This window comes from Lycium ferocissimum, unplaced genomic scaffold (genome assembly GCF_029784015.1).
Source record: "Lycium ferocissimum isolate CSIRO_LF1 unplaced genomic scaffold, AGI_CSIRO_Lferr_CH_V1 ctg5136, whole genome shotgun sequence".
Classification (NCBI taxonomy): Eukaryota; Viridiplantae; Streptophyta; class Magnoliopsida; order Solanales; family Solanaceae; genus Lycium; species Lycium ferocissimum.
In genome coordinates, this window is record NW_026725878.1 from 25,397 (window position 1) to 49,494 (window position 24,098).

General features: G+C 36.0%; 2 protein-coding genes across 5 annotated transcripts; both read left to right on the forward strand.

The window, feature by feature from the left end:
* Positions 1 to 8,319: 8,319 nt before the first annotated feature.
* On the forward strand, positions 8,320 to 17,991 carry LOC132044734 (uncharacterized). Of its 4 annotated transcripts, XM_059435236.1 has the most exons (8): positions 8,327 to 8,606; positions 10,452 to 10,586; positions 12,294 to 12,432; positions 13,532 to 13,711; positions 14,848 to 15,547; positions 16,096 to 16,173; positions 16,329 to 16,492; positions 17,582 to 17,991. In XM_059435236.1, the coding sequence occupies exons 4-8, from the start codon at positions 13,580 to 13,582 to the stop codon at positions 17,825 to 17,827; spliced, it is 1,320 nt and encodes a 439-aa protein (XP_059291219.1). In that variant the 5' UTR covers positions 8,327 to 8,606; positions 10,452 to 10,586; positions 12,294 to 12,432; positions 13,532 to 13,579; the 3' UTR covers positions 17,828 to 17,991. The 4 variants fall into 4 exon arrangements, with proteins under 4 accessions (XP_059291220.1, XP_059291219.1, XP_059291218.1 ...); XM_059435237.1 differs by lacking the exon at positions 12,294 to 12,432 and having other exon boundaries at positions 8,320 to 8,606; positions 16,329 to 16,471; XM_059435234.1 differs by lacking the exon at positions 12,294 to 12,432 and having other exon boundaries at positions 8,328 to 8,606.
* On the forward strand, positions 11,062 to 11,549 carry LOC132044733 (uncharacterized). The gene is made up of 2 exons (XM_059435233.1): positions 11,062 to 11,203; positions 11,329 to 11,549. The coding sequence occupies exons 1-2, from the start codon at positions 11,062 to 11,064 to the stop codon at positions 11,547 to 11,549; spliced, it is 363 nt and encodes a 120-aa protein (XP_059291216.1).
* Positions 17,992 to 24,098: the final 6,107 nt, after the last annotated feature.

Consider the following 24,098-nt stretch of genomic DNA (forward strand, 5'->3'; position numbering starts at 1 on the left):
ATAGGATGGTAGCGCCATATTACAAGGGAAACTCTAGTGAAATTTTTGTACAATTCCCGAGAACTTAACGTTCGAGGCCGAATGTTTTTAAAGAGGGGAAGGGTGTTACACCTCGAAAAAATTCATGTCGTCGTATGAAGATAGAATCACGTAGGGTAAGAAGTATATGATGTTTCTACAAGCAAGAAGTAGCACTTAACGGTTCTAATTAAGATTCCAAAGACATTTGAGGCAAGAGAAGAAAGTTCGTTGGAGAATGTCAAGCATAAGTCGTGTTGTGAAGAAGGGTTTGCAAAGTACCGAGCTAATGTGGATTTATACGACCACTTATACGGTTTGTATAAGGGTCCGTATAACCCAACAGGAAGGATGTTTTCCCTGATGGTGAAATACGGTCACTTATACGGACGGTATAATGTTATACGAACCGTATAAGTGTCCGTATAACACCCGACGGGCAGGTTTTTAATTTTATATAAGGAGGCCCCAAATTCATTTCTTTCATTTCCCATTTCTCTCCAATACTCTCAAAACCTCTAGAACTCTCTCCATACCATACCAACACATATCCAAAGGAAAATCAAAGATCAAACACCAAAGTAGTAGAATAAGTGCAAGAATGCTAGCTAGGGTTGATGGAAGCAAGAAATCTATTTGGATTTGAAGCTAGGGTTTTCTTCAAGTCAACCATTTCCATCTAAAACCCGTTCCTACACCATCAAAGGTGAGTTTTACGATCATTTCATGATATTTATAATATTGAATGGTTGAAAGACTTGGATTATGGAAGAAAGTAGAATATGGAGCTCAAATGTGAAAATAGTGATATTCTTGGAAAATAGTTTGACATGAACCATAATTCTTGAGATGTTATGAGTATAATCTTGTTGTAAATGACATTAAGAATATTGGAGAAACATTTTATGGGGATGAATGTGGTGTAGTACTATGGCCATGATTATGGATGACCTTAAGAAGAAATTTTGAGAATTGAATAATGACAAACTTGACGAAGGTTATTGATTATGATATTAGGGTGTGTTGTTGACGTTTGGGGGTTGTTATATGATATGGGGAAAGTTTTAGAAACAAAGGAGATGCTTCCCAATTTTCATTAACTTTAGTTTAAGCTTAAGCATGTTACCGATTATCTAACCTTAGCATGAATTCCCTTGAATGTAGAATTGCGAACTTGGAAGGAAGCGTTTAGTCGGCAAGTTAGAAAGGCGAAAAGGTATGTAAGGCTAGTCCCTTATTTTTCTAAGGCATGATCCTTACAATATGACTTCCTTATCTTTCCATAACTCTTTTATATTCCGAAAACTATGAGTCTATGATTAATAAGAGTTTTTCATGAAACAAAGACAAGAGATGCGTTATGAATGTGACAATGATGATGATGAGTTTAAGTCTAGAGATTCCAAAGCTTATGATGTGATATTCTTATGAAGCTAATGATCCCATGATGTATTCATTGTTACTAGACTCACCTTATGATGCTAGTTCCTTCAAGGTGAGGCATGATGATCATGACTACTCCATAATGGAATCGGGGGTTCTCGACCTTACGTCACCCCAATAGAGTTATAGTTTGTACTTGAGTTCTAATGCATGCTTTTTGATAAGTATATGATGATGAGTTTACACCGTGCCTATATGGCCAGGCAGACACCGCTGAGGCGGGCGGCATATACACCATGTCTAGATGGCATGGGCAGACACCACTAGTGGGCGGCATGAGATGGTTACCTCGGACGCGGGCTACTAATGATCACACCGTACCTATATGGTCGGGCAACATATATGTATACATACTTGATATTATGTTGTTTACGATGTAAGTTAGCATGCATTATTCAGTCTTAAGTGACATTCAGCTACAGGTTGTTTCCTTATCTCTTCGATATGCTATTATTGTTCATGCCTTACATACTCAGTACAATATTCGTACTGACGTCCTTTCTTTTTGGACGCTGTATTCATGCCCACAAGTATACAGAGAGGTGGCCGCATTCCTAGGAGCTACTCAGCAGATTTACAGGAGCACTCTACTCTTCCGGAGGTGCCATTTTTGAGATATTATTTTGTGTATATGTTTGGGCACGACGGGGTCCTGTCCCGTCCTTATGTCTTAGTACTCTAGTAGAGGCTCGTAGATGCGTATGTGTGGGTTGTAGATGTCCCATGATGACTACATTGTACAGTTGTATATCATTTTTGCAGCCGTGAGGGCTTATATATATATAGCCTTTGAGATTATATGTTTCCAGGATGAGTATGATGATTAGCATAATAAGTGGTGCTCGGTAGTCAGCTCCGGGTACCCGTCATGGCCCCTAGTCGGGTCGTGACAATATGCATTGAATTCATCATACATACATTATTGCATTGCATTGTACCTTCTGGTTTCTGTTGATATGTTGTGATACTTTCGTGATATACTAGTTCGGATTGATTAGTTGAGACTTGGCACAGTTGGGCTTAGCTGCTATAACATAGGTGATGACTTCTTGTGAGATGATTGTGATGTATTTGTTCGGACTGATTATACTGAGACTTGGCACAGTTGGGTTTAGATGCTATAACATAGGTGATGACTTGTTCAGTGGATATGGATTCATGTTAACTTGTACTTGTTGGTTTATGTATTTATCTTGCTTTGTTGTCTTTATATACATTAGCTAGTCTTAGTCAGCCTATGATACCTACCAGTACTTGTTGTCTGTACTGACCTGCTCTTACTGCATTCTTTTATGAATGCAGAGTTCCAGATGGAATTGACCTCTACTTCTCGTGGCTGATATTTGAGGATTTGCTTATTCGAGTCTTTCAGGGTGAGCATGAGGACATTCGCTGCCCGAAGACTCTTGCTTTTATTATGTCTTTATTTCCCGTTCTAAGACATGATTTTGAGACATGTCTTTTTTTTTTTTTTTTTTTTTTTTTTTTATTATTATTATTATTATTATTATTATTATTATTATTATTATTATTATTATTATTATTATTATTATTATTATTATTATTATTATTATTATTATTATTATTATTATTATTATTATTATTATTATTATTATTATTATTATTATTATTATTATTATTATTATTATTATTATTATTATTATTATTATTATTATTATTATTATTATTATTCGGACTTATAGTATTTAGTTAGATGATCTTGTATGACCAGACCAGCTATTGAGGTGTATTTCATTACTTCCACATTTTCTTATATTATTATCGTAAGATTTATGTTACTCTATCTTCTTCCGCTTTACTTATGTTTGTATAATTGTTGGGTTAAGGGTTCGCCAAGGTGGGAAAGGTAGGTGCCCACATGACTTAGTGAAATTGGGTCGTGACAGTATTGTACTCTTATACGTTAATGTTGGTTTTGAAGAGATATATTTAGGTAAAAGTAAAAAACAACTTCATCCTTTTATGGGGAAGTGGGGCCCGCATTAATTGGGAATATTTTTTGGGAGAAGTATAACTTCTTCCTTTTAAGGGGAGTGGGTATGTTGGCATGGCACCAAAATTGGGGGAATGAAAAAACTTTTTTAGGTAATTGTTGATTTGTAGTATTCTTATTTATTTGGATAACTATTCTATTGCCCATATTTACTTATTCCTTCTTCTTTTCATTATTCTTCTACTCTTAGTGTTATTGATAATTCTCAAGTCTCTTACACACCTAAACATTCTGTTGCAAAACATAGTGCTTACAAAAGATCAATATTTACTTTTTGGCATCTTCTTCATATTATCAAGCATTGCAACAAACAATCATTACATTGAAGCAGCGCAATACTATTTCGATATCATTATATCAATTTATTAAATTCTTGAACCAGTTTTTATTGTTCTAACTGTTGATATTCTTATTTCATAAGTATATATTTTTATTTCAGTTATTATTAGAATTTATTCAATTTAAATATGTCAACTAGAAAATATGATTCCGATTATGCAAAAAGAGAGAGAAAGAGAAAAGCTGAAGAATTAATTAAATCCCAAAAAGGAGCACTTGAAAGATTTTTAACAAATAATAAAAATATTGAATCGAAAAATATGGGAGGGTGTTCTTCAAATGAACAAGTCACTAATATAGTTGAGTTAGATGATAATAACGTCCAAGAAAAAAATCTAGAAGAAGTTACTCAGAAATTTGACATAGTTCCAGAAAATCAAAAACTCCTAAATGATTTAAATAAATTGCATCCCTAAAAATATATACGGTCCAAGTCAATGGGATACTGTAGACATAAAGTTGAGAGATTTATTAGTAGAAAAGGGACCAATTAGAATAACTGACATAAATTTTTCAAAGGATAAATTCTCAAGACATTTTTCTATAACACATATTCAAAAATTGGCAAATGGGGAAAGACATGATAGAAAATGCTTAGTTTACTCAAAAGATTTGGATAAAGTCTTTTGTTGTAAATTGTTTAGTACAACTTCTAGTACTTGTAACAGTAAACTAGCTAGTGAAGGTAGTAATGATTGGAAAAGTCTTAGTGTTAAGCTCAAAGATCATGAAGTAACAAACGAGCAGCATATTATTAATATGGTTGCGTGGGTTGATTTAGAAATGAGATTGCACAAAAATAAAACTATTGATAAAGATGCGCAAGAATAAATTAATAGAGATAGAGCGCACTGGAAAAATTTACTGTCAAGAATTATTGCTGTAATCAAAACTCTTGGGAAAAATAATTTTGCGTTTAGGGGAAACAATTAAAAGATTTATCAAGAAAATAATGGAATTTTTTTAAGCCTAATTGAAATGATTGCAGAATTTGATCCAGTTACGCAAGAACATATTCGGCGAATTAAGCATGAAGAAATCCATAACCATTACCTTGGACATAATATACAAAATGAATTGATAAACTTGCTGGCAGGTGAAATCAAGAATAAAATTATTGAAAAAATTAAAGAAACAAGGTACTTTTCAACCATATTTGATTGCACTCCAGATGCAAGCCATCAAGAAAAAATGTCTTTTATATTGCGGAGTGTGGATATTTCAGCTACTCCAATAAAAAATAATGAATATTTTTTTAGAGTTTTTAAAAGTGGATGATACAAGTGGAAAAATGTATTTTTGAAGTTATTATAGATGAGATAAAAAATATTGGCCTTGATATTGTTAATTTAAGAGGGCAAGGATATGATAACGGATCTAATATGAAGGAAAAACATCAAGGAGTTCAAAAAAGACTTCTCGATGTAAATCCTAGAGCATTTTATACACCTTGTGGTTGCCATAATTTAAATTTAGTACTTTGTGACATGGCTAATTCTTGTACGAAAACTATATCTTTTTTGGAGTGATACAATGTATATATACGTTATTTGCTTCTTCTACTAAGCATTGGAAAGTTTTAATAGATTTTATACCCAACCTAACTCTTAAATCATTGTCACAGACACGCTGGGATAGTCGTATTGAAAGTATTAAAGCATTAAGATTTCAAGCACCACAAATAAGAGATGCTTTATTGAAACTAGTAGAAGTTAGTGAGGATCCAAAAACTAAAAGCAAAGCTACTTGTTTAACAACCTATGAGCTTGGAAAATTTGAATTTTTATTGGGTATGACTATTTGGTATGATATATTATTTGCGGTCAATTCAATTAGTAAAAGTTTACAATCTAAAGATATGCATATTGATGTTGCCATAGATCAGCTAAGAGGCCTAATTTTTTTTTTTTTTTTTTTTTTTTTTTAACTATAGAGAAGAAGGATTTGCAATTGCTATGATTTCTGCTAAGGAATGAATATAGAACCTGAATTTCATAAGAACGCGTAATATTTAGAAAGAAACAATTTGATGAAAATGTTGATAATGAAGTCACAAAGTCCCTTGAAGAATCTTGTAGAGTTGATTACTTCTTATACATAGTAGACAAAGCCATTTTGTCACTTCAAAATTGATTTGAACAATTTGAAGCATATGAGAATATTTTTGGTTTTCTATTTAGTGGTAAAAAATTGAGATCACTAGATGATGAGAGTTTAAAAACTTATTGTCTTAACCTTGAACTTTCTTTAACACATAATACTTATTCCGACATTGATGGTTTAGATTTATTTTATGAATTAAAAGTGTTAAGAGAAATAATACAAGTAGAAGATAATGATCTAATCAAAATACTCAATCAAATAAAAAGATTCATTCTTTTCCAAATACATATATTGCTTATAGAATAATGTTAACAGTTCCTGTAACCGTTGCCTCAACTGAAAGAAGTTTTTCAAAACTAAAGTTGATAAAATCTTATCTAAGATCAACAATGTCTCAAGAGAGATTGAATGGATTAGCTATATTATCAATTGAAAAATAATTGTTAGAACGAATAGATTATAAAACAGTTATTAATGAGTTCGCATCTAAAAAAGCTAGAAAGGTAAACTTTAAATAAAAATGTATGTGACGATCTTTCCTTTCTTTTGAAAAAATTAGGGCCTCTTTATGAAGTTTGGCTTGAGGTCCCCAATCTTGTTGAGACGGCCCTAGTGATTCCTAAGTCGCTGGAAAACTTTCTCTATTAAATTCTTTTCCCATCTTCCAAAGAGGAGTCCAATTTTCTAAAAAATGAAGACGTGTCTTTGAGCTTCGGTTACTAATCGAAGGAGGATCAAGGAGAAAAGAGCTGGATTTTAGGAGACTCTTGTTTTCTCAGAAAAAGATAGTGAAATGAAATCTACTCCTCAATGCTTTTTTGCTTTTCAAATTTAAGCTTGATGTTGTTATCCTATCTCTATCTTTTCTTCATGCAATGAAATAACTTATGAAGGAGATGGTATTACATTACTGTATTATTAAACTTCCAGTTCTTATATGTTTGTTCTTTTTTGAATTGGTCTTAAGAAAACAATTTGAACGTTTTTAGTGGAAAATGAGGATATGAAAGAGGCTTCAGTATTGTTAGTAAATCAAATTTTTAGTTTTTAGAAAATGGGTGGGTTTAATTTGGTATAGTTTAGTGAGTTGCATGTCGGTTAAAATAGGAGAATGAATAGTTTCAATTGAAATCGAGTTATTTGGGGATTTTCGTCAAATGAGGAGTATTTTTGATACTTTAGTAACATCAGGGGCAGAAATAGCCTCAACTAGTAACAGAGGATAAAACTGACCAATAAATAAAGGGAAAAGGGTAAAAAATACACCTTTACTTTCTTTTATTAGCTAATTTTACTTCCGTTAGTGATTGTGAACAAAAATACTCATGCCGTTACCAAACTTTACACCTATACCCCTATTTGGATGAGAAATCCCAAATCTCTAAAATTACCCGATTTATAATAAATTACACACTCCTTTTGTTGACCCGCCCCGACCCACTCGATTAAACACAGCCCTCTCCCCCTCCCAAATATACCCTCTAATTCAACGTTATTCTTCTTCTTCAACAACAAATTTGTAGTTGAAATTCACCAACAAACTCCGAATCCTTCACCATATTATCCCAAATTTCAGATATCTAACCCTCCAAGACGTTTTCGATCATTTGTAATAATATTCACTCAAAACGAAGCTTGTTTGCGGCAATCCGTTTTTTCAAACTTGAGCTTCCATCGAGCTTCAATGGTGGATTGCTTTCTTCTTCTTCAAATTGTTCCTCTCCAAATTAATGGATAGCCACAAAACACATTGGAAATAATAAAGACAATTTTGTCTTTTCAAGAAAAATATGCCTCTAATTGGTAATCTCTCGTCCTCTTCCTCAAATCTCAATTCGTGAAGAACGACAACAACAAAACAGCAAGAGTAGTACTTAGAAAAAATAAAATTTAAATCTAATTAGTTACTATGGCAAATTGTAAATGAAAATGTGTCATAGAAAATGGCACAGTGGAGTCCGCAAGTGCCGAGTGCCGACTATACTGAAACACGAACTAAAACAACGATGGCAAAATCCTTCGAAATATCTTCTTCCCAACACCAAAAAATGAACCTAAACCCTTTAATATTCCGATCACCAGAACCCTCCTCGGGATTTTTGGTGAAGTTTTTGAGAAAGAACACGAGTCATTTATTTTGATATCGTTTTCTTTCCATTTGGTGGGTCACGGGTCGGGTTCATTTTGGGGGGGGGGGGGGGTCCGTTCAAAATGAGTAATTTTAAGTGAAATTGTGAATTGGGTTTAATATGAGGGAATCCGTCAAAATTAGGTGTATAGGTGACGATAAGAGTATTTTTGTTCACAATTACTAATGGAAGATAAAGTTTAGCTAATTAAATAAGGTAGAATCGTATTTTTGACCCATTTCCCATAAATAAAACTAGAGGGATATTCTTGAACCTTTTCCCAACTTGAAATTGGGTCCCAAATCCTAGGGGCCGAACGCGGAGTAAAAGTGGTCAAGTTCTAGAAACGTACGGTAGTGTTGCGGCTGTGTGGCCTATATGAAGGACTAACACCAAACTATTAAGGAACCAGTTGGGTCCTCTCTTCTACTACTACTACTCCTACCAACTTTGCTCCTTGTATTGTACTTGCACCAGAAGAAGGCGTGCAAGCCTAGGAGAAAGACAAGTACAGGTTCCTCAGTTGTGACCTAGTAAACCTTTTTTGGAGTTCTCAAACGGTATTCATTTTTCTTTTCCTCCCTCTTAAATGTCTATAAGAAAAAAAAAATCTGCACAAGAATCTAAGTTCTATTTCTTTTAATCTTTTTTTATTTTTAAAACAAAAACCTAAAATCATGGCTGCATTGGGATATCTCATCCCCCGTTTTTTTTTTTTTTTTTTTTGCCTTTAAAATGATTCCAGATTGAACTTCGACCTTTTCTTTTTGCTGCTTTCTCTATATGTGCTTTGTGCTTTTACAGCTTGTTTGAATGGTTTTTGTCAGGATTTTTCCCAAGTGATTAATATACTAATGAATATCTGCTTCTTAAATTTCATTTATTGGTTACTTTTTCCGCGGTTAGGTTTTTTGAAGAGATGCTAGCAGCAACCAGAGTTTAAAATATGGATGAAAATCTGTCTCTTAAATTTCATTAACCCTAAGACTTCAAACAACCACATAAATAAAGTAGTACACTCCTCCTACAACTAAAGTATTGAAACTTTTACTTCAACTATATTCTAGTAAATCAATTATTATACTGCTCCTACAACTAAACAACTAATTATTTTAAAAAACTGTAGCAGTAATAGATGCAACATCCAACAGTTGTTACTCACCGTTTCCTATTTTTTTTTTGTGCATATAACGTTTGGATAGATTGAATTGTTTGTTGTGGTTTAATAACTTCTTTATGGCTTGGTTTGACTGCATCGTGTTGTACCATAACTGAGAAAAGGAAAAAAATTGTCAGTCATCTTTGAGGGTAAATGATCCTTATATATGATATGGTCATAGGCGGAGCCAAGAATTTTAGTTTACGGGTTCTGAATCACAATTTCTATTTTTGCTTATTAGGTTCTAGATAGATTATCTATAGGGCAATTCGCAGAATTGTCCTTCTTTTGGGGTGGTCTTTAAATTTTGCCCCTCATATTTGAAATCTTTAAATTTTGCCCTTCGGCTAAAACCCATAGGTTCCAGGTTCGAAACCACGCGGAGTCAAAATTTTATAAAAAATTCGCAAGGCAGAGTTTAAATTTCGCTATGCCCCCAACGGCATACACTTGTGAAGGAATTACCAAAGTTATGCCGGACCCGGCATACTTATGCCTTATAGGCAGACTTGGCATAAGTATGCGGGGTCCAGCATAACTTTGATAATTCTTCACAAGTTTATCCGCATCCGCATAAAGTTTGCCCATTAAAAAGTATGCCCCCCCCGGCGTAACTTTGTGAAGGAATTACCAAAGTTATGCGGACCGCATACTTATGCCTTATGGGCAGACTTAGCATAAGTATCGGGTTCGGCATAACTTTGATAATTCCTTCAAAGTTATCCGGTCCCATAAAAAGTTTGCCCATTAAAAGTATGCCCCCACCGCATAACTTTGTGAAGGAATTATCAAAGTTATCTGGGACCGCATACTTATGCCAAATCCGCCCATAAGGCATTAGTATCCGGTCCGGCATAAAATTTGTAATTCCTTAACAAAAGTATGCGGGTCCCCATACACGCGACCCAAACCTTGTCTTGCGATTTTTTTTTTAAATTTATGCTTGAGCGGGGGTTCGAACTCAGAACCTCATGATTTCGGCGCGAAAGCTCAAAGTTACAATGCGAAGGGCAAAAATTAAAGACCAACAATATGAGGGGCATAATTTAAAGACCACAAATATGAGGGGCAAAATTTAAAGACCACCCCAAAGAAGGGCACTCCGCGCAAAAAAATGTTATCTATACATATTAAATGAAACTTCTAATACAAATACATGGTTTTGAGCTAAAGTTACGAACCTATAGCTTAAGGCTAGCTCCGGTTGTGTATATGGTACACTAATAAATCCTTATATATGTCAAAGTGGTGCAGTTTTGGCACTCCCAGTCGGAAACCATCTCTTTCTAACGGTTCTCTTGCTAAAAAAATTAATGGACAAATCTTTTCTCCCCCCAAATCTGTGAGAACCATCCAGCAAGCTTGACCCCGTTATCATCAGGTATTTGTTTCTTTCTTCATTGGCTTTCTCTCCCAGCTTAGATCTGGCCTCGCCATTGCATTTTCTGCTAATTAGGCTTGTAGGGTGATGACTCTGAACAACTGTACAAAGAAAAAATGTCAACATCATAAAGCAAAATAGAAGAAAAAAATGAAAATTTATTCACCTGTGATTTTCTCTGCGTTTGTCACAAAAGCCGGTATAATATTAGGAAATAAGTTAATAAAAGATTGACACTTACACTTTCCAGTCGAGATAGGGTTGCACCGTGGATTAACTATTAGCTCGTTTTTATTTGCCTTGGTAATGGATGAATTGACACGGTATATTCAATGGGAAGTACCATGGTGTATATTATTTGTAGATGAATAGAATTGATTGACAAGACATGCGACGGAGTTAACGATAGCCCGAGGTTTGGCGACATACCCTAGAGTCTAAAGGCTTCATGTTGAGCAGGATTAAGACAGAGTACATGGAGTGCAAGTTCAGTGATGCACCGCATGAGGCAGATGGGGAAGTGAGGATGGATACACAGGTCATCTCTAAGAGAGAAAGCTTTAAGTATCTTGGGTCAATCCAAGAAAATGGGGAGATAGATGATGATGTCACACATCGTATTGGAATGGGATGAGTGAAATGAAGGCTTACATCTGGTGTCCTATGTGATAAGAATGTGCCGCTGAGACTTAAAGTAATTTCTATAGAGTAGTCGTTAGACCAACTATGTTGTATGGGGCAGAGTGTTGGCCAGTCAAGCTTTCACGCTTTCAGAAGATGAATGTAGTGAAGATGAGGATGCTTAGATGGATGTTTGGGCACACTAGAAGAGATAAGATTAGGAATGAAGATATACACGACGAAGTGGGAGTACCTCAGTGGTGGACAAGATGGGAAAGCGAGACTGAGATGGTTCAGGCATGTAAAGAGGAGGAGCACGGATGCCGTAGTGAGGACGTGTGAGAGGTTGGCAGTGAGAGATCTAAGAATGGTAGAGGTAGACTGAGGAAGAATTAGGGAGAAATGATATGACATGACATGATACATCTTCAGCTCATCGAGGACATGACCCTAGATAGGAAAGCATGGAGGTCGAGAATTAGGGTAGAGGGTTAGTAGGTGATCGGGCGATTTCTCTTTCCTGTGGGAGAGTATGGTTCTAGCTTAGAGCACCCTGTCTGTTCCCTCTTCTACTTATCGGTATCATATTTATAAGTCTATTATTATCTTATTCTCCAATCTATTACTATTATTGTTTCTTTTACTTGGGTTATCTTTACTAGTTTGACTGTCAGTACTTTTCTTTTGTACAGTATTTTCATCATAGCTTTTACTCTTGTAGTTGTCAAACATGTTTTTGAAAACGTTTTGCTTGAGACGAGGGTCTATCGAAAACAACATCTTTACTTACACAAAGTAGGGGAAGGTCTGCGTACTCCCCACCGTCCCCACATCCACTGGGTGTGTTGTTGTTGTTGCTTAATAAAAGATTGAAACCCAGAAAACATAAAGAGAGAGAATGAGAAAGAACAGTCAGATATATGTCATCATAGCTTATGAGTTATGATTTATGATTATATTTGGCATGCACAACAATGAAAAAAAAAAAAAAAAGAATAATGAGAATAGTTGTGCAGTGTACACAAATACTTCATCGTTTATACTACTCTTTGTTCCTTTTCTTCTTTCTAATGGCTGCATGATCAGCTTGCTGCTACTGAGTTATGAAAACAACTGGGTGAAGCAAAAAGGTGAAGAAAATGCAGGGGCCGCTTATTTAAGGGAAGCAAAAAATAGTAGAATTGAACCAAGTCATAGAGAAAGACTTTCGTACTAAGGGAGAAAGGTAAACAGAGTGATGGAATATAATCATTTTTTTTTTTGAAACTTGTTACTATAACGGAATGTAATCACTCACAAAGTTTATTTGTCTTTCTTCGAGTTATGTGGGTCTTTTATCATTTTTGCTCTCTTACCCAGTTGAAGATTTGATCTTTTCTTTCTTCTATTTACGAGTTCTGGTGAATCCACAAAGCTAACTACTTCTATTATAATACCTTGACATTAGAAGGAATTTGGGGGGGGTTTGATATCCGGATAAAAAGAGGGGGCTTGGTACATTAATGGGTCAGAATAGATACTTCCTAACATTATAAGTGGTAATCGTTAGAAATAGATGGCTTCCATCTGGAAGTATCAAAACTGTACCATTTTGACATACATAATGGACTATAAGTGTACCATGTCATATTTAAGGGATCATCTTAGACTTACCCTCAAAGGTAAGAGACCATTTTGGTCCTTTTCTATACCATAACTGATAAGTTTACTAAAATTTCCTTAACTGCCGTAATGATTAGATTTATCAATAATTACTCATAAAAATAATTTAAGACAACTTTGTTTTCCAACTATATCACCAATTATGCCTTGTGAATATATTATGTTATTAAATTCATGCAACTTCTAATGAAATTATTCAAAAACAAGATAATACTATAAACAACATTTTTTTTAATTAATAATAATATAAACAACAATAATAAGTACTTGCGCAATGGGAAAGAGAATGTTGTTCAGGGATGCAAGCTGGCCCGTTTATGAAAAAAAGGAGATGAACAATGTTGTTGATTCGTTTTAATGAGAAGCCAGTTTGCTTGCACCTCACTAAGCAACTTGACAAGTACATCTGCATGTAAACCTGCATTGAAGTTGAAGCATATGAGCTCACATGGATTGTTGAAATGTTATACAGACCTGGGATCTCCAAGTCCCTCGGGGACCCATCTTGCTGAATCTTTATTCATTGCTTTAAAGATGTTCCATCAGTCTCAGGATTTAGTGGCCTCTGAACAAATTCTTGGCATCCCGATGTGCCTCCTCCTCCCTTCCGCTGGACCATGTCAAACCAATATTTACATGAACTTTGTATTTTCTCTATGCAGGGGGAAGAAATTTGGTGGAAGACAACGTACTTTGTCCAGAGAGGAGAGATGGTTCACCAGAATGAAGCATGTGAAATGTGCACGCGCACGTGCGTGTTGATACATGGACAAAGGGATCCCTCACCAATTGTTTGCTCTTTCTTCAAAGTCATGATCGACAAGCGCTTCTCCAAAGTTCTGGTATAATATGATCTTAAACTTGTTTTTTTCTTTCTTTTTTGTTTTTTACTTTAAACCATTCTTAAAGAAAGCATTGATTTCAATAACAATATTTTCTTAATTTGTTCTTGTATTTTTCAAAATTACTTGTTACATCCAATAGCTTGTATTTTGGAGGTTAATCTAGAGAAGCTTTCTTTCTTTTCATATTTCTAGGCTTACCTCATTTCTTTTTAGCACATTTAATTAATACACTGTCGCACCTATGGAGCTATCTACTTATAATACTATGTTGAACATGGCTAAAGCATCTCAGACGACCTTTTCTCATTTCATCTTTTATGTGTACTGCTTGCATAGTTTGTCTGATTTGATTATCTCTAACCTTATCCAACCTTGTATAATTCCACACCAATTTTAACATCTGCAGTTCTACGACACTCTGGCTTTAGCTGCCCAACATATGCTCTCATACAATATTAATGGTCTTACAACCATTACATATAACTTCTATTTGTTTTGTATCTTCCTATTGCATTGCACTCCTGTAAAACACTAAAACTCCTCTACTTAAACCTCCTTTTTTAGTAATGTGTATTACATCTTCATCTATCATATTATTCTTTTAAAAAACTCAGCCTTGGCTGCATTTAGGGTTGAGCGTTGGTTTCAGATAAAGAGAAACTTTATAATGTCATTTGAATTGTCGAATGAGAAGTTCTGTCAATCTTAGCATTCTCATGTTTCAAACTTCGTAGAGGTTACATTTCCTATAGAATAGGAAATAAAAGAAAGGAATGGGAACATTAGCGAGATAATCTCCATCAATAAATTCAGTCCTTGTTTTGTTTCCTTTACAGCCCAACTGCAACTTGTGATCCATATAAATTCTTCCAATATTCTACTGCAGTGCCTACTCGCTAATGGGACATTTGAATCTTTTGAAGTTTTACAGCCCTACGTAGATTTGTAGACAGAGAAATAAGACGAAGCTCCATGTACAATCAAATGATTGGTCTAAATTTTTTTTACTGAAAACCAAATGCTCCATGTACAATCAAATGCTTCCAATGGTGTGGTGGGTAACTTATTTCTTTAGCGATGTTGAGTACCATATCAGTTTATAGCAATCCATATTCTAATTACAAACTTTTCAGTACTTTCCCCCTGGATTTGCTCGATTGGTATCTCACTTGACTAATGAAGAAACTTATCTGGAGGACTCAAGCGGACGGCGATGGAAGGTGGGAATATGTAATCATAATGGTTCGCTTGCAATTCGAGAAGGATGGCATAAATTTTCATCAGAACATGGTCTGAAAATGGGAGACTTCTTGGTTTTCCACTACATTCAGGGTCAGCACTTTGTTGTTCAAATATTTGGATCAAGTGGTTGTCTAAAGATCAACTTTTACAATGGCACCCGTACAGGGAAGAAAAGACCGAGAACTAATTGTACAGAAACTTCCCAATGTAAAACTGACATAAATTTGAGGAAAAAATGGAATTCAGCACCCTCAGTTACTGCTGTACCAGAGTCTGAAAGGGCAACTTTTGATGCTGACACTGGAGAGCGACAAATAGTTCCCCAAGAAGAAGGAACCAGCGATGTTCCACAAGGTGAAAATGGACCTCGCAATCACACCGATTCGGTATCACAAAGGGAATCAAGTTCAGTAGATGCCCCTCCTGTTGAGATGGAGTTTGCACCCTTCCTTGACGCACAAATCACTCAGACTGAAAAAATTTCTGAACCAGTAAACGATATTTCACTTTTGGGCCAAACAGATGAAAATGGCCATCATATGGGTCTTATCTCTAGCACATCTCTGAAATCAGCTGAAAATGGTGGCAAGGGTAGTTTTCCCCCTTTCATATATGTCATGTTTTCTTAATATCTTTACTGTGTCTGGAAACAATGGCAGGGAAATATTCAAAGAGGGAAAATAGAAGGGAAGTGAGAGAATTTTTAGTGGGGGTAATAGAAAAATGATCTCTCACTCTCTCTCCACTTCTTATCCTCCTTAGTTAAACGAAAGAAGCAAAAGAAAATTTTGTACGTTTCCCTTAATTTCCTTCCTCTTCCTCATTTTCCAAGCAAATATGTGATTTACATTGATTTGCTCCAATATGTATTTTCAACAACACGATGAAATGATTTATTAGGCAGTAATTTGGTTTGGTTATATGATAAAGAAAGTCATTGCACCAGTAGCAATCAAGTTACGAGAGAGAAGTCCAATGAAGCATCTCAATTTGGGAAGCTTCTAGTCTCTCATATTAAGCACATCTTTCTTGTTCTTCTGTCTTAAATGTATTCTTATTATTCTGTGTTAGACTAAAAGTTCCATTTTATCGTGTTTTTGGATTTCTACCTGTTAAGTCAGGGGTTTTGCATCATGCAGGTAAGGAAACAAGAGTAGATAAGCGAGAACTGAGAGAGGTGGCAGTGAAAGCATGTTGTCCTCCTAAAAAGTTAAATGGTATAACATTTTCATATTTAGTTTATAATTCATTTGATTTTGATATCCTTTTCTCATAGCTGCTCATCATCACATGCATGCATTCACTGTTGAGTCCCTTTCACCATCCTTCCTGCTACATTCTTATTTGATGTATACTGCATGAACAAATGCAGGAAAAGAGCCAAAAAGAACAAAGAAGGATGGTCAACGTTATCCTGAGGCTGTAAGTGGTAATAACAAAGTTATAAAAAGTGAGCCTGCTGATTCAGGTGACACATCATTTCCTGATGCTGGCAGCTTCTCATGTTTGCTGCAGGTGGATGATCGAAATTTTCTGGTGAAGATCTTGCTGAAATATCATTCCTTTTGCTATTAGTTGGATTTTGAGGAATTTCATTTGTTTGATTTCTTCCCTGCACCATATGCACTGCCTGAATGTGTTTATCTAGAGTGTTCATTGGAGTGACATGCATCTTAGTACTGTTTTCTTTCACCTAAATTAAAGAAAGATGACAAGTGAGGGTTGCTTAGTTGGTAAAGCACCTCCACCCACGACCGGTAGGTTCAGGGTTAGTGTCAAGTTGGAGAGAGGAGGGGGGGGGGGGGGTTTAAAAAAAATTATTAAAGAAAGATATATTATAGGGGAATTAACACATCTTTGTAAGCATGCTTTTGGCCTAAATACTCTTTAATATTTACAATAATTCATGAAGATCGAGGACAAGGGCTGATTACTTTGTAAGTAAAATGTTGAAAAGGATCAAAAAAATAAAACAAAATGTTGAAAAGGAATAAAAAATATGATTGCAAGCCAATATCACTAATTCAGTGCAAGATTCTTTATATAAAATGAGGATCATGAAATCACCGCAGAGTCGTAACTAATTAAATGTATTAATTTTGATTGTAAGCACCACTCTGATGGTGAAATTTGTATTTTCTTTAATCTAAAATTAATGAGAATCCTTTGTGATTGAAATGGCCATCTTTTTCAAAGAACCTAGTCAACTTGATTGGCAATGGACATTATTTTCTTGGTCATAGCAAATGGCTTGATTTCAATAAAGTTCTTATGCTATGAAGAGTGGACGTGCTGCCTCTATTTCTCAGGGAGAAAAAGTTCTGGTGTTCTGTAGAACTATAATTCAAAGGAGATATATCTCAATTTCTGTAAAGCAGGGCCTGCGTTCCATTGCTATTTGAGTACTTGGGACTTTTAATCACCTGACTACACTGTTCATTCTTTTTCTCTTTTTCTTTTTGCCATGATTTAAGGCATAAACCTTTCTCCTTAAGACAACGTAGTCCACTCCATATTGTGCTTAACTGTTGTATTTGGCTAAGTTTTTCTTTTGATTCCCCGAGTGTATATGATTTTCTTCTCCTCCCTGTCCTTGAATTTAGACCTCCTTAAATTACTGTGCAGGAATTACCACAAAGCTGGCCACAAGTTTTGGCGAGCAGGAAAAAGATGGGAAGGATTACTATTTATCTCAAAGGACCGGATGATAGACCCTGGCCTGTCATGTATCATGAGAATTTCGGTTCTAAGGTTTTGGCCAGAAACTGGGCATTATTTACTGCATTTTATGGGCTTAAGCCTGGAGATGAATGTGTATTCCAACTTTCAAATCAGTCAAAACGTATGTTTAATGTACACAGAGCCCACTAGGAAGATGTCACTCAAAACTACTTTGGGTTGAATATTGTGAGCAGTTGTGAGAACAATGTAATGGGAGCTATGGCATATACTCACTTGATTTCAGCAAATCTGTAGTGGATTTTGGATTTAATCTTATTCTTTATCTGTGAATGTTATGCTGATACTTTCATTAAGCAGCATCATCCATTGAAGCATATAAAGGGCTCAAAGTTGCAGATTGACATGCACCCTTTTCTTTTTCTTAGAACTTAGAAGCACAACAGTTGGAAGCAGTAGCTCTGTCCGGTTGAACCTGTTCTACCAGTACTCTCAAATCATGAGTTTATTGTCTCAGGATGTCAAATGTTTTTATCTACGCGTTAATAGTCTCAACGTTCACTCAATAATGCTACTCCAACCGGATAAATAGAGAAAAATCCAGTGAAGTGCAGCTGCTTTTATGAAAAAATAACAATAACAAAAACCACCAAAAACCAAATTTTACCGATGTTCTCTAAATGTACTGTTTGTGAGTACTGCGGAGGGGCCTGATCTAGCTACCCAACACTTGCGGCTGCTAGCCGTTTTTTTTTTTTTCACAATGTATAGTCCATCTCCAAGCCATTGCTTCACGATGGAATCGTGATGCTTGTAGCCTACGCATCACCCTTCAATAGAAAGGACAAACATTTTGTAGGGATGTCCAATTGACAAATAGTTTGTGTTGAGATGTTGTGGTCTCAATAATAGTTCAACAACTTAAATGAAATTTTGATGACTGACAAAATATGTACAAGCGACAATTAATGTACAAGGAGGAATGAATGAAGATGTACAAGAACCAAAACCTTAACAGATCTTCAAAAGTAACTGGTAATGCGACACAACTCGAGGAACTGGTCCTTTAGATGGGGAGCTAGAGACTGTTTGAAGAAGCTATTTCGTGCAGACCTGGAGAAATGGAATTTTGACTCATTCCAATTATTCAGGGAATTGGAGTTCAAGATATGAAAATATTACCATAAAATGAGCACATGTAATTAGCTTGGAAATAGGAAAAGTTTGTTGAATACGCGCGAAGAAGGAAATCCATGTCAAACAAAGATTGATTTCGTACAATTAATTAAATCAAGTCTTGGTTGAATTTGGAGAATCGAAGGTGGCAATTTAACCACAACCAAAGAGAGAGACATCAGAGTGAGAGCATAGTCAACGCAAAGAGTCTCGAGGGTACCAACTACAACAACGTCAAAATACCTCTTCCTATTAAGATTTATACTGTTCTTGAGTTGTAGTAGTTAGATTCTTGTGGTTCCAAGACAAGATCTTATTTACATTCCTAGTGATTATAGTAGGTCTTGTTTTGTGTTTTGTAAGAGACTTCATTGACTGGGTAGAGTCATTGAAGAGAGAGTAGCTATAAAGCCAACAATTGTGGGAATTGTTGAGGAAGAGAGAGTTGGGTAGGGGCTATTAGGAATAGTTCCTTAGGTGTACAAGTCGTTGTACTTCTAAAAGTTGCTCGTGTTTATTGGAGAGTTTGAGAAATCCTACAAGAGTTAGGTCGTGATTTTTTCCTCGCTTGAGCAAAGAGTTCTCGACATGGAAATTCTTGTGTTGATTTACTTATTTTGAAATTCACGTTCTTGCATAGCTGCTCAAAGAACCTGGTAACCTGGTTCTTTGAGTGCATAGGTCGCAGCTGAACTAATAATTGATATCACAGCTAGATCTTTCGATAAATGCTAGCACCTTGAAAGATTTAAAATGATTTCACCTGCTGGAGTTCAAGAAGGCTAATCAACAACAAGACCACCATGCTTCAATGGCAAATATTACGACGGGTGGAAAGCAAGGATGCAAGTCTTCATAATTGGTGAAGATCTTGAATTACGGGATATCATCATGAGGTCCTATGACCACATACGACAAAGGCAAGAAAGATATCACCAGAGAAAGAGGGAGTACAAAGAAGAAGATATCAAGGCAGTCCAGAAGAATGCCAAAGCAAAGGAGTTGCTTATTTGTGGCATCAGACTTGATGAATAAAGCAAAATATACTCATGTAAAACTGCCAAGGAACTGTGGACACCCTGCAAACCATACATGAAGGAACAATTCAGGTCAAGAAGGCCAAGATTGCCTTATTAAACAGACAGTGTGAGCTTTTTAAAGATGAATGAAGGGGAATCCCTTTGAGAAATCCTATAAGAGTTAGGTCGTGGTTTTTTCGTCGCTTGAGCAAAGAGTTCTCCACATGGAAATTCTTGTATTGATTTACTTATTTTGAAATTTACGTTCTTGCATAGCTGCTCAAAGAACCTGGTTCTTTGAGTGCATAGGTCGCAGCTGAACTAATAATTGATATCATAGCTAAATCTTTCGATAAATGCTAGCACCTTGAAAGATTTAAGATGATTTCTGTTACACCCCAAAAAAAATTTTGCTTTACTAAGGCTGCAGATGGCTTAATGTGAGCTCAAGGAGGAGCAAGTATTATAAGTATAAAGGATGAAATTCTATTGTATTAGCATGAGGATAGCATGAGTATGATATTTGGAATTCGTACAATATGATTGGAATGATACGTTAAAAGATATATAGCCCTCGTAACCGTAAGCTGAGGTGGGGCCCACATGATGGGATTTTTATAAAGGACGTATGACAAGTTATATGGACAATACATGTGAAGTTAAACACAACTCAAGAAGGACCCTTGAGCCAAATCCAAGTGTAAGCCCTCCAAAAAGATGTTTTTAAATTACGTTTTCGGGTGATCTGACTTCGGGTGGCCATAACCCCATCATTATTTGGGAATTTGGGAAAACTCAAAAAATAAAAGTTGTAGATAATTGAAATACATTTCCAACCATAGGTTGTGGGCCTTCATGTGACATAGATATAAAAATTTATGGACGTTTTAAGGCGAAAAAAAGATCAAAGCTAGGCTGGTGGGCTCAGCCCAACCCGACTCCAAGTCGGGTCAGGCCCACTTCCCTTGCTATTTAAGGGAAATTTTCAGCCTTATCTGCCTCATTTTCATACCAAAGGTCCATAACATGGTAGAGAGAGAGTGAGGCGAGTTTAGAGAGATAAAACAAGGGTTCGATCAAGTTCGAGGCCCCGAATCCCGAGGCTCGTGAAGGATAAAGTGTAATACGAGTTGTCGTCGTCGTTTTAAGCTAAATATTGATCTTGGGGGATGATATTTTCGTGGTTGAGCTGCTGCCAAGGCATGCATAAGGTTCCTTTTATGCTATTAAAGTGTTTATTTAGAGTTTTAACGGATTAGAACGGAGGAAATAATGTTAAAAACTCGTTTGGCATTTTTGGTAAGTTTATGAAGGTGGGGCTGTTTTAGTGGAGTTAAATGGATGGAAATATCTAAGTTATGATGTATATTGATTGTTGGTAATTTAGCTGAATTGGATTTTCGGGGTTGTCCAGTTTATAAAGGAAATCTTTGTCGAAATTCTGTTAGAAATAAATATAAGTTTAAGGGATTGATTATAAGGATATATATTGGATTGATTGTTGGTAAATTGATATTGTTGATAGATTAGCGTGACCCGAAGATGGACTGTGGTTAGCTGGAAAGCGGCAAAGGTATGTAAGGCGAACCTTTCTTTTTTTGGCATGATTCTTGTTGTTATCCATTCTATATGTACTCCATATGATTCCATTCTTGGATGAGTAAGGTCTAAATGTTTCTTGTGATGGCTTATTGATATTGTACTCTATTCCGTTCCGGCGGAACACCCATAAGATGCCAAGTTGAGTTGCGTATATGATTTTACTAATGATTTCGAGGAAATGAGTTTTATACTAAAGGAAACATAAAGTTTGATTTTCAAAACCACTCCGAAGGGGGCGCGAGATTTTACTACTTCATTTCATTTACGATTTATGTTTACATTCCATAGTATCATCCCTTTGTATTGATATGATCATTTATTCTTTGGGTAGGGCAATAAGATGAAATTGAGTAGAACATAAGTAGTAAGAATTTCATAGCAATTCTACCCTCAAACCTGGAAGTATGTCCTCCTAAGTCTAGTGAGATACAAATTTGATAACTTCTTATGAAAGACTAAGGCCAATAGCGGATTGTGATGACTTGATTAGTGACTTATGATATGAATTGAAATTGATATTTGTGGATTGAGTTTGTGTTGATATGATGGTGATATTAAGCCGGAAGCGGCTGCCCGAAGGGGCCATCATTATTAAGCCGGAAGCGGCTGCCCGAAGGGGCCATCATTATTATGCCCGAAGCGGCCGTCCGAAGGGACTATTGTGATACTAGCCGAAAGCGGCTGTCCGAAGGGACCATTCTATTAACATGTCGGAAGCGGCATCTGTGTTGGATTGCATTATTTACTTAAAGATTGTTTTGAGACTTTGTGTGCCCATTTTATGTTTTTTTCCCGGCGAAAGGTTATGGTATTGAGTTAGATTGTGATTTCTTCTCTCCTAAGTCAAATTATGATTATGACTTGTTACCACCTTACATACTCGGTACATTATCCGTTACGACGTCCTTTTGCTGGGACGCTGCGTTCGTGCCCGCGACCCAGTTGTTTGGCGGGTTAAGTGTATAGCTAGGATGCTTGGACGTCAATCGGGATTGGCAAGTTCCACCTCATTACGGATGCGTTTGAGTCATGTATAGATATGTATGATTATGGGTATGTCAGGGCCCTGTCCTGACTCATACTGTTCAGTTTACTTCTTAGAGACTTTTGCAGACAGTGTCCTGTAGTATGTTTGTCGAGATGTCGACAAAGTGATGTCAATTGAGTCATTTGTGGATTTTAAAAGAGTATGTATTTTAGATGATTTCAATTGGTTAAAGTACTTATTTGATTGACGGTTTTCATAATCGTCATAAAGATGATGATTTCTATCTGGAAAAGTTTTATGTTTTTTTAAAAGTTTTTGAAATGACAGGTTTTGATAAAGCGAATGTCTAAGGGTTCGCTCGACTCTGATAAGAGTCGGGTGCCCGTCATGCCCTACCATTGCTAGGGTGTGACAATTTCACCTCCTGGAGTTCAAGAAGGCCAATCAACAACAAGACCACTATGCTTCAATGGCAAATATTACGACGGGTGGAAAGCAAGGATGCAAGACTTCATAATTGGTGAAGATCTTGAATTACGGGATATCATCGTGAGTCCTATGACCACATACGACAAAGGCAAGAAAGATATCACCAGAGAAAGAGGGAGTACAAAGAAGAAGCTATCAAGGCAGTCCAGAAGAATGCCAAAGCAAAGGAGTTGCTTATATGTGGCATCAAACTTGATGAATAAAGCAAAATATACTCATGTAAAATTGCCAAGGAACTGTGGACACCCTACAAACCATACATGAAGGAACAATTCAGGTCAAGAAGGCCAAGATTGCCCTATTAAACAGACAATGTGAGCTTTTTAAAGATGAATGAAGGAGAATCCCTTTAAGACATGTTCAATAGGTTCACAAATATAACCAATGAACTAAGCTCTCTTGGAGTTATTATTTATCAAGGAAGAAGAATTGAAAAACTTCTTGATATATTACTTGACTCTTGGGAGAGCAAGGTCAATGCGATTATGGAGGCCAAAGATTTGGAGATTATGACAATGGAAGACCTCATGGGAAACCTAAAAGCCTACGAGATGAGGAAACTCCAGATTCAGAAGAATACTTCCTTAAGCAAAGATGTGAACCTGGTCCTCACAGCTAACTAAGATCAAGAACTTAGTGATGAAGACATGGCCTTACTCACCAGGATATTCCAAAGAATGATCAGAAGAGGGGGTTCCTGAGTAGAGAAGGCTCCTCAAGACCAAGAGGACCTAATAGAAGCAATCAAGAAGGATGCTTCAGATGTGGGAGTTCAGAGCACTTCATTAGAGAATGTCCAGAAAGAAGATGATGGGAGAAGGAATGATCCTAAAAGAAGAAGAAGGGAATAGGTCTCTAGAAACAGGATGAGCCTTTGGACAAGCAGATCAAATTGTAAGAAAGCCATTAGCTGCCATGGGAAATTTCACAACTGATGAGGTGACAAAAAAGGATTTTGATACAAAAGATGTATTGGCATTAATGGCCAACTCAGACTCAGAATCTAAAGATGACAATACTGAGGTAAACTTTCTTTGAAATAAAAGATGTGATCACCTACTCTATGGAAAAACTGGAGAATGCGACTCATATTGTCATCAAATCCTTTAAAGGTCTCCATACTAATAAAAAGAAGTTGATGAATACACATGCCATCCTTGAAATTGAACTCAAGAGCCTAGAAAGTATA

Coding starts and splice junctions, on each gene's coding strand:
- LOC132044733 (XM_059435233.1), top strand. CDS start 11,062: ATGGAGTGCAAGTTCAGTGATGCACCGCATGAGGCAGATGGGGAAGTG. Junction 11,204..11,328: donor AGATGATGATGTCACACATC/GTATTGGAATGG, acceptor TGTATGGGGCAG/AGTGTTGGCCAGTCAAGCTT.
- LOC132044734 (XM_059435236.1), top strand. CDS start 13,580: ATGGTTCACCAGAATGAAGCATGTGAAATGTGCACGCGCACGTGCGTG. Junction 13,712..14,847: donor AGCGCTTCTCCAAAGTTCTG/GTATAATATGAT, acceptor CAAACTTTTCAG/TACTTTCCCCCTGGATTTGC. Junction 15,548..16,095: donor AGCTGAAAATGGTGGCAAGG/GTAGTTTTCCCC, acceptor TGCATCATGCAG/GTAAGGAAACAAGAGTAGAT.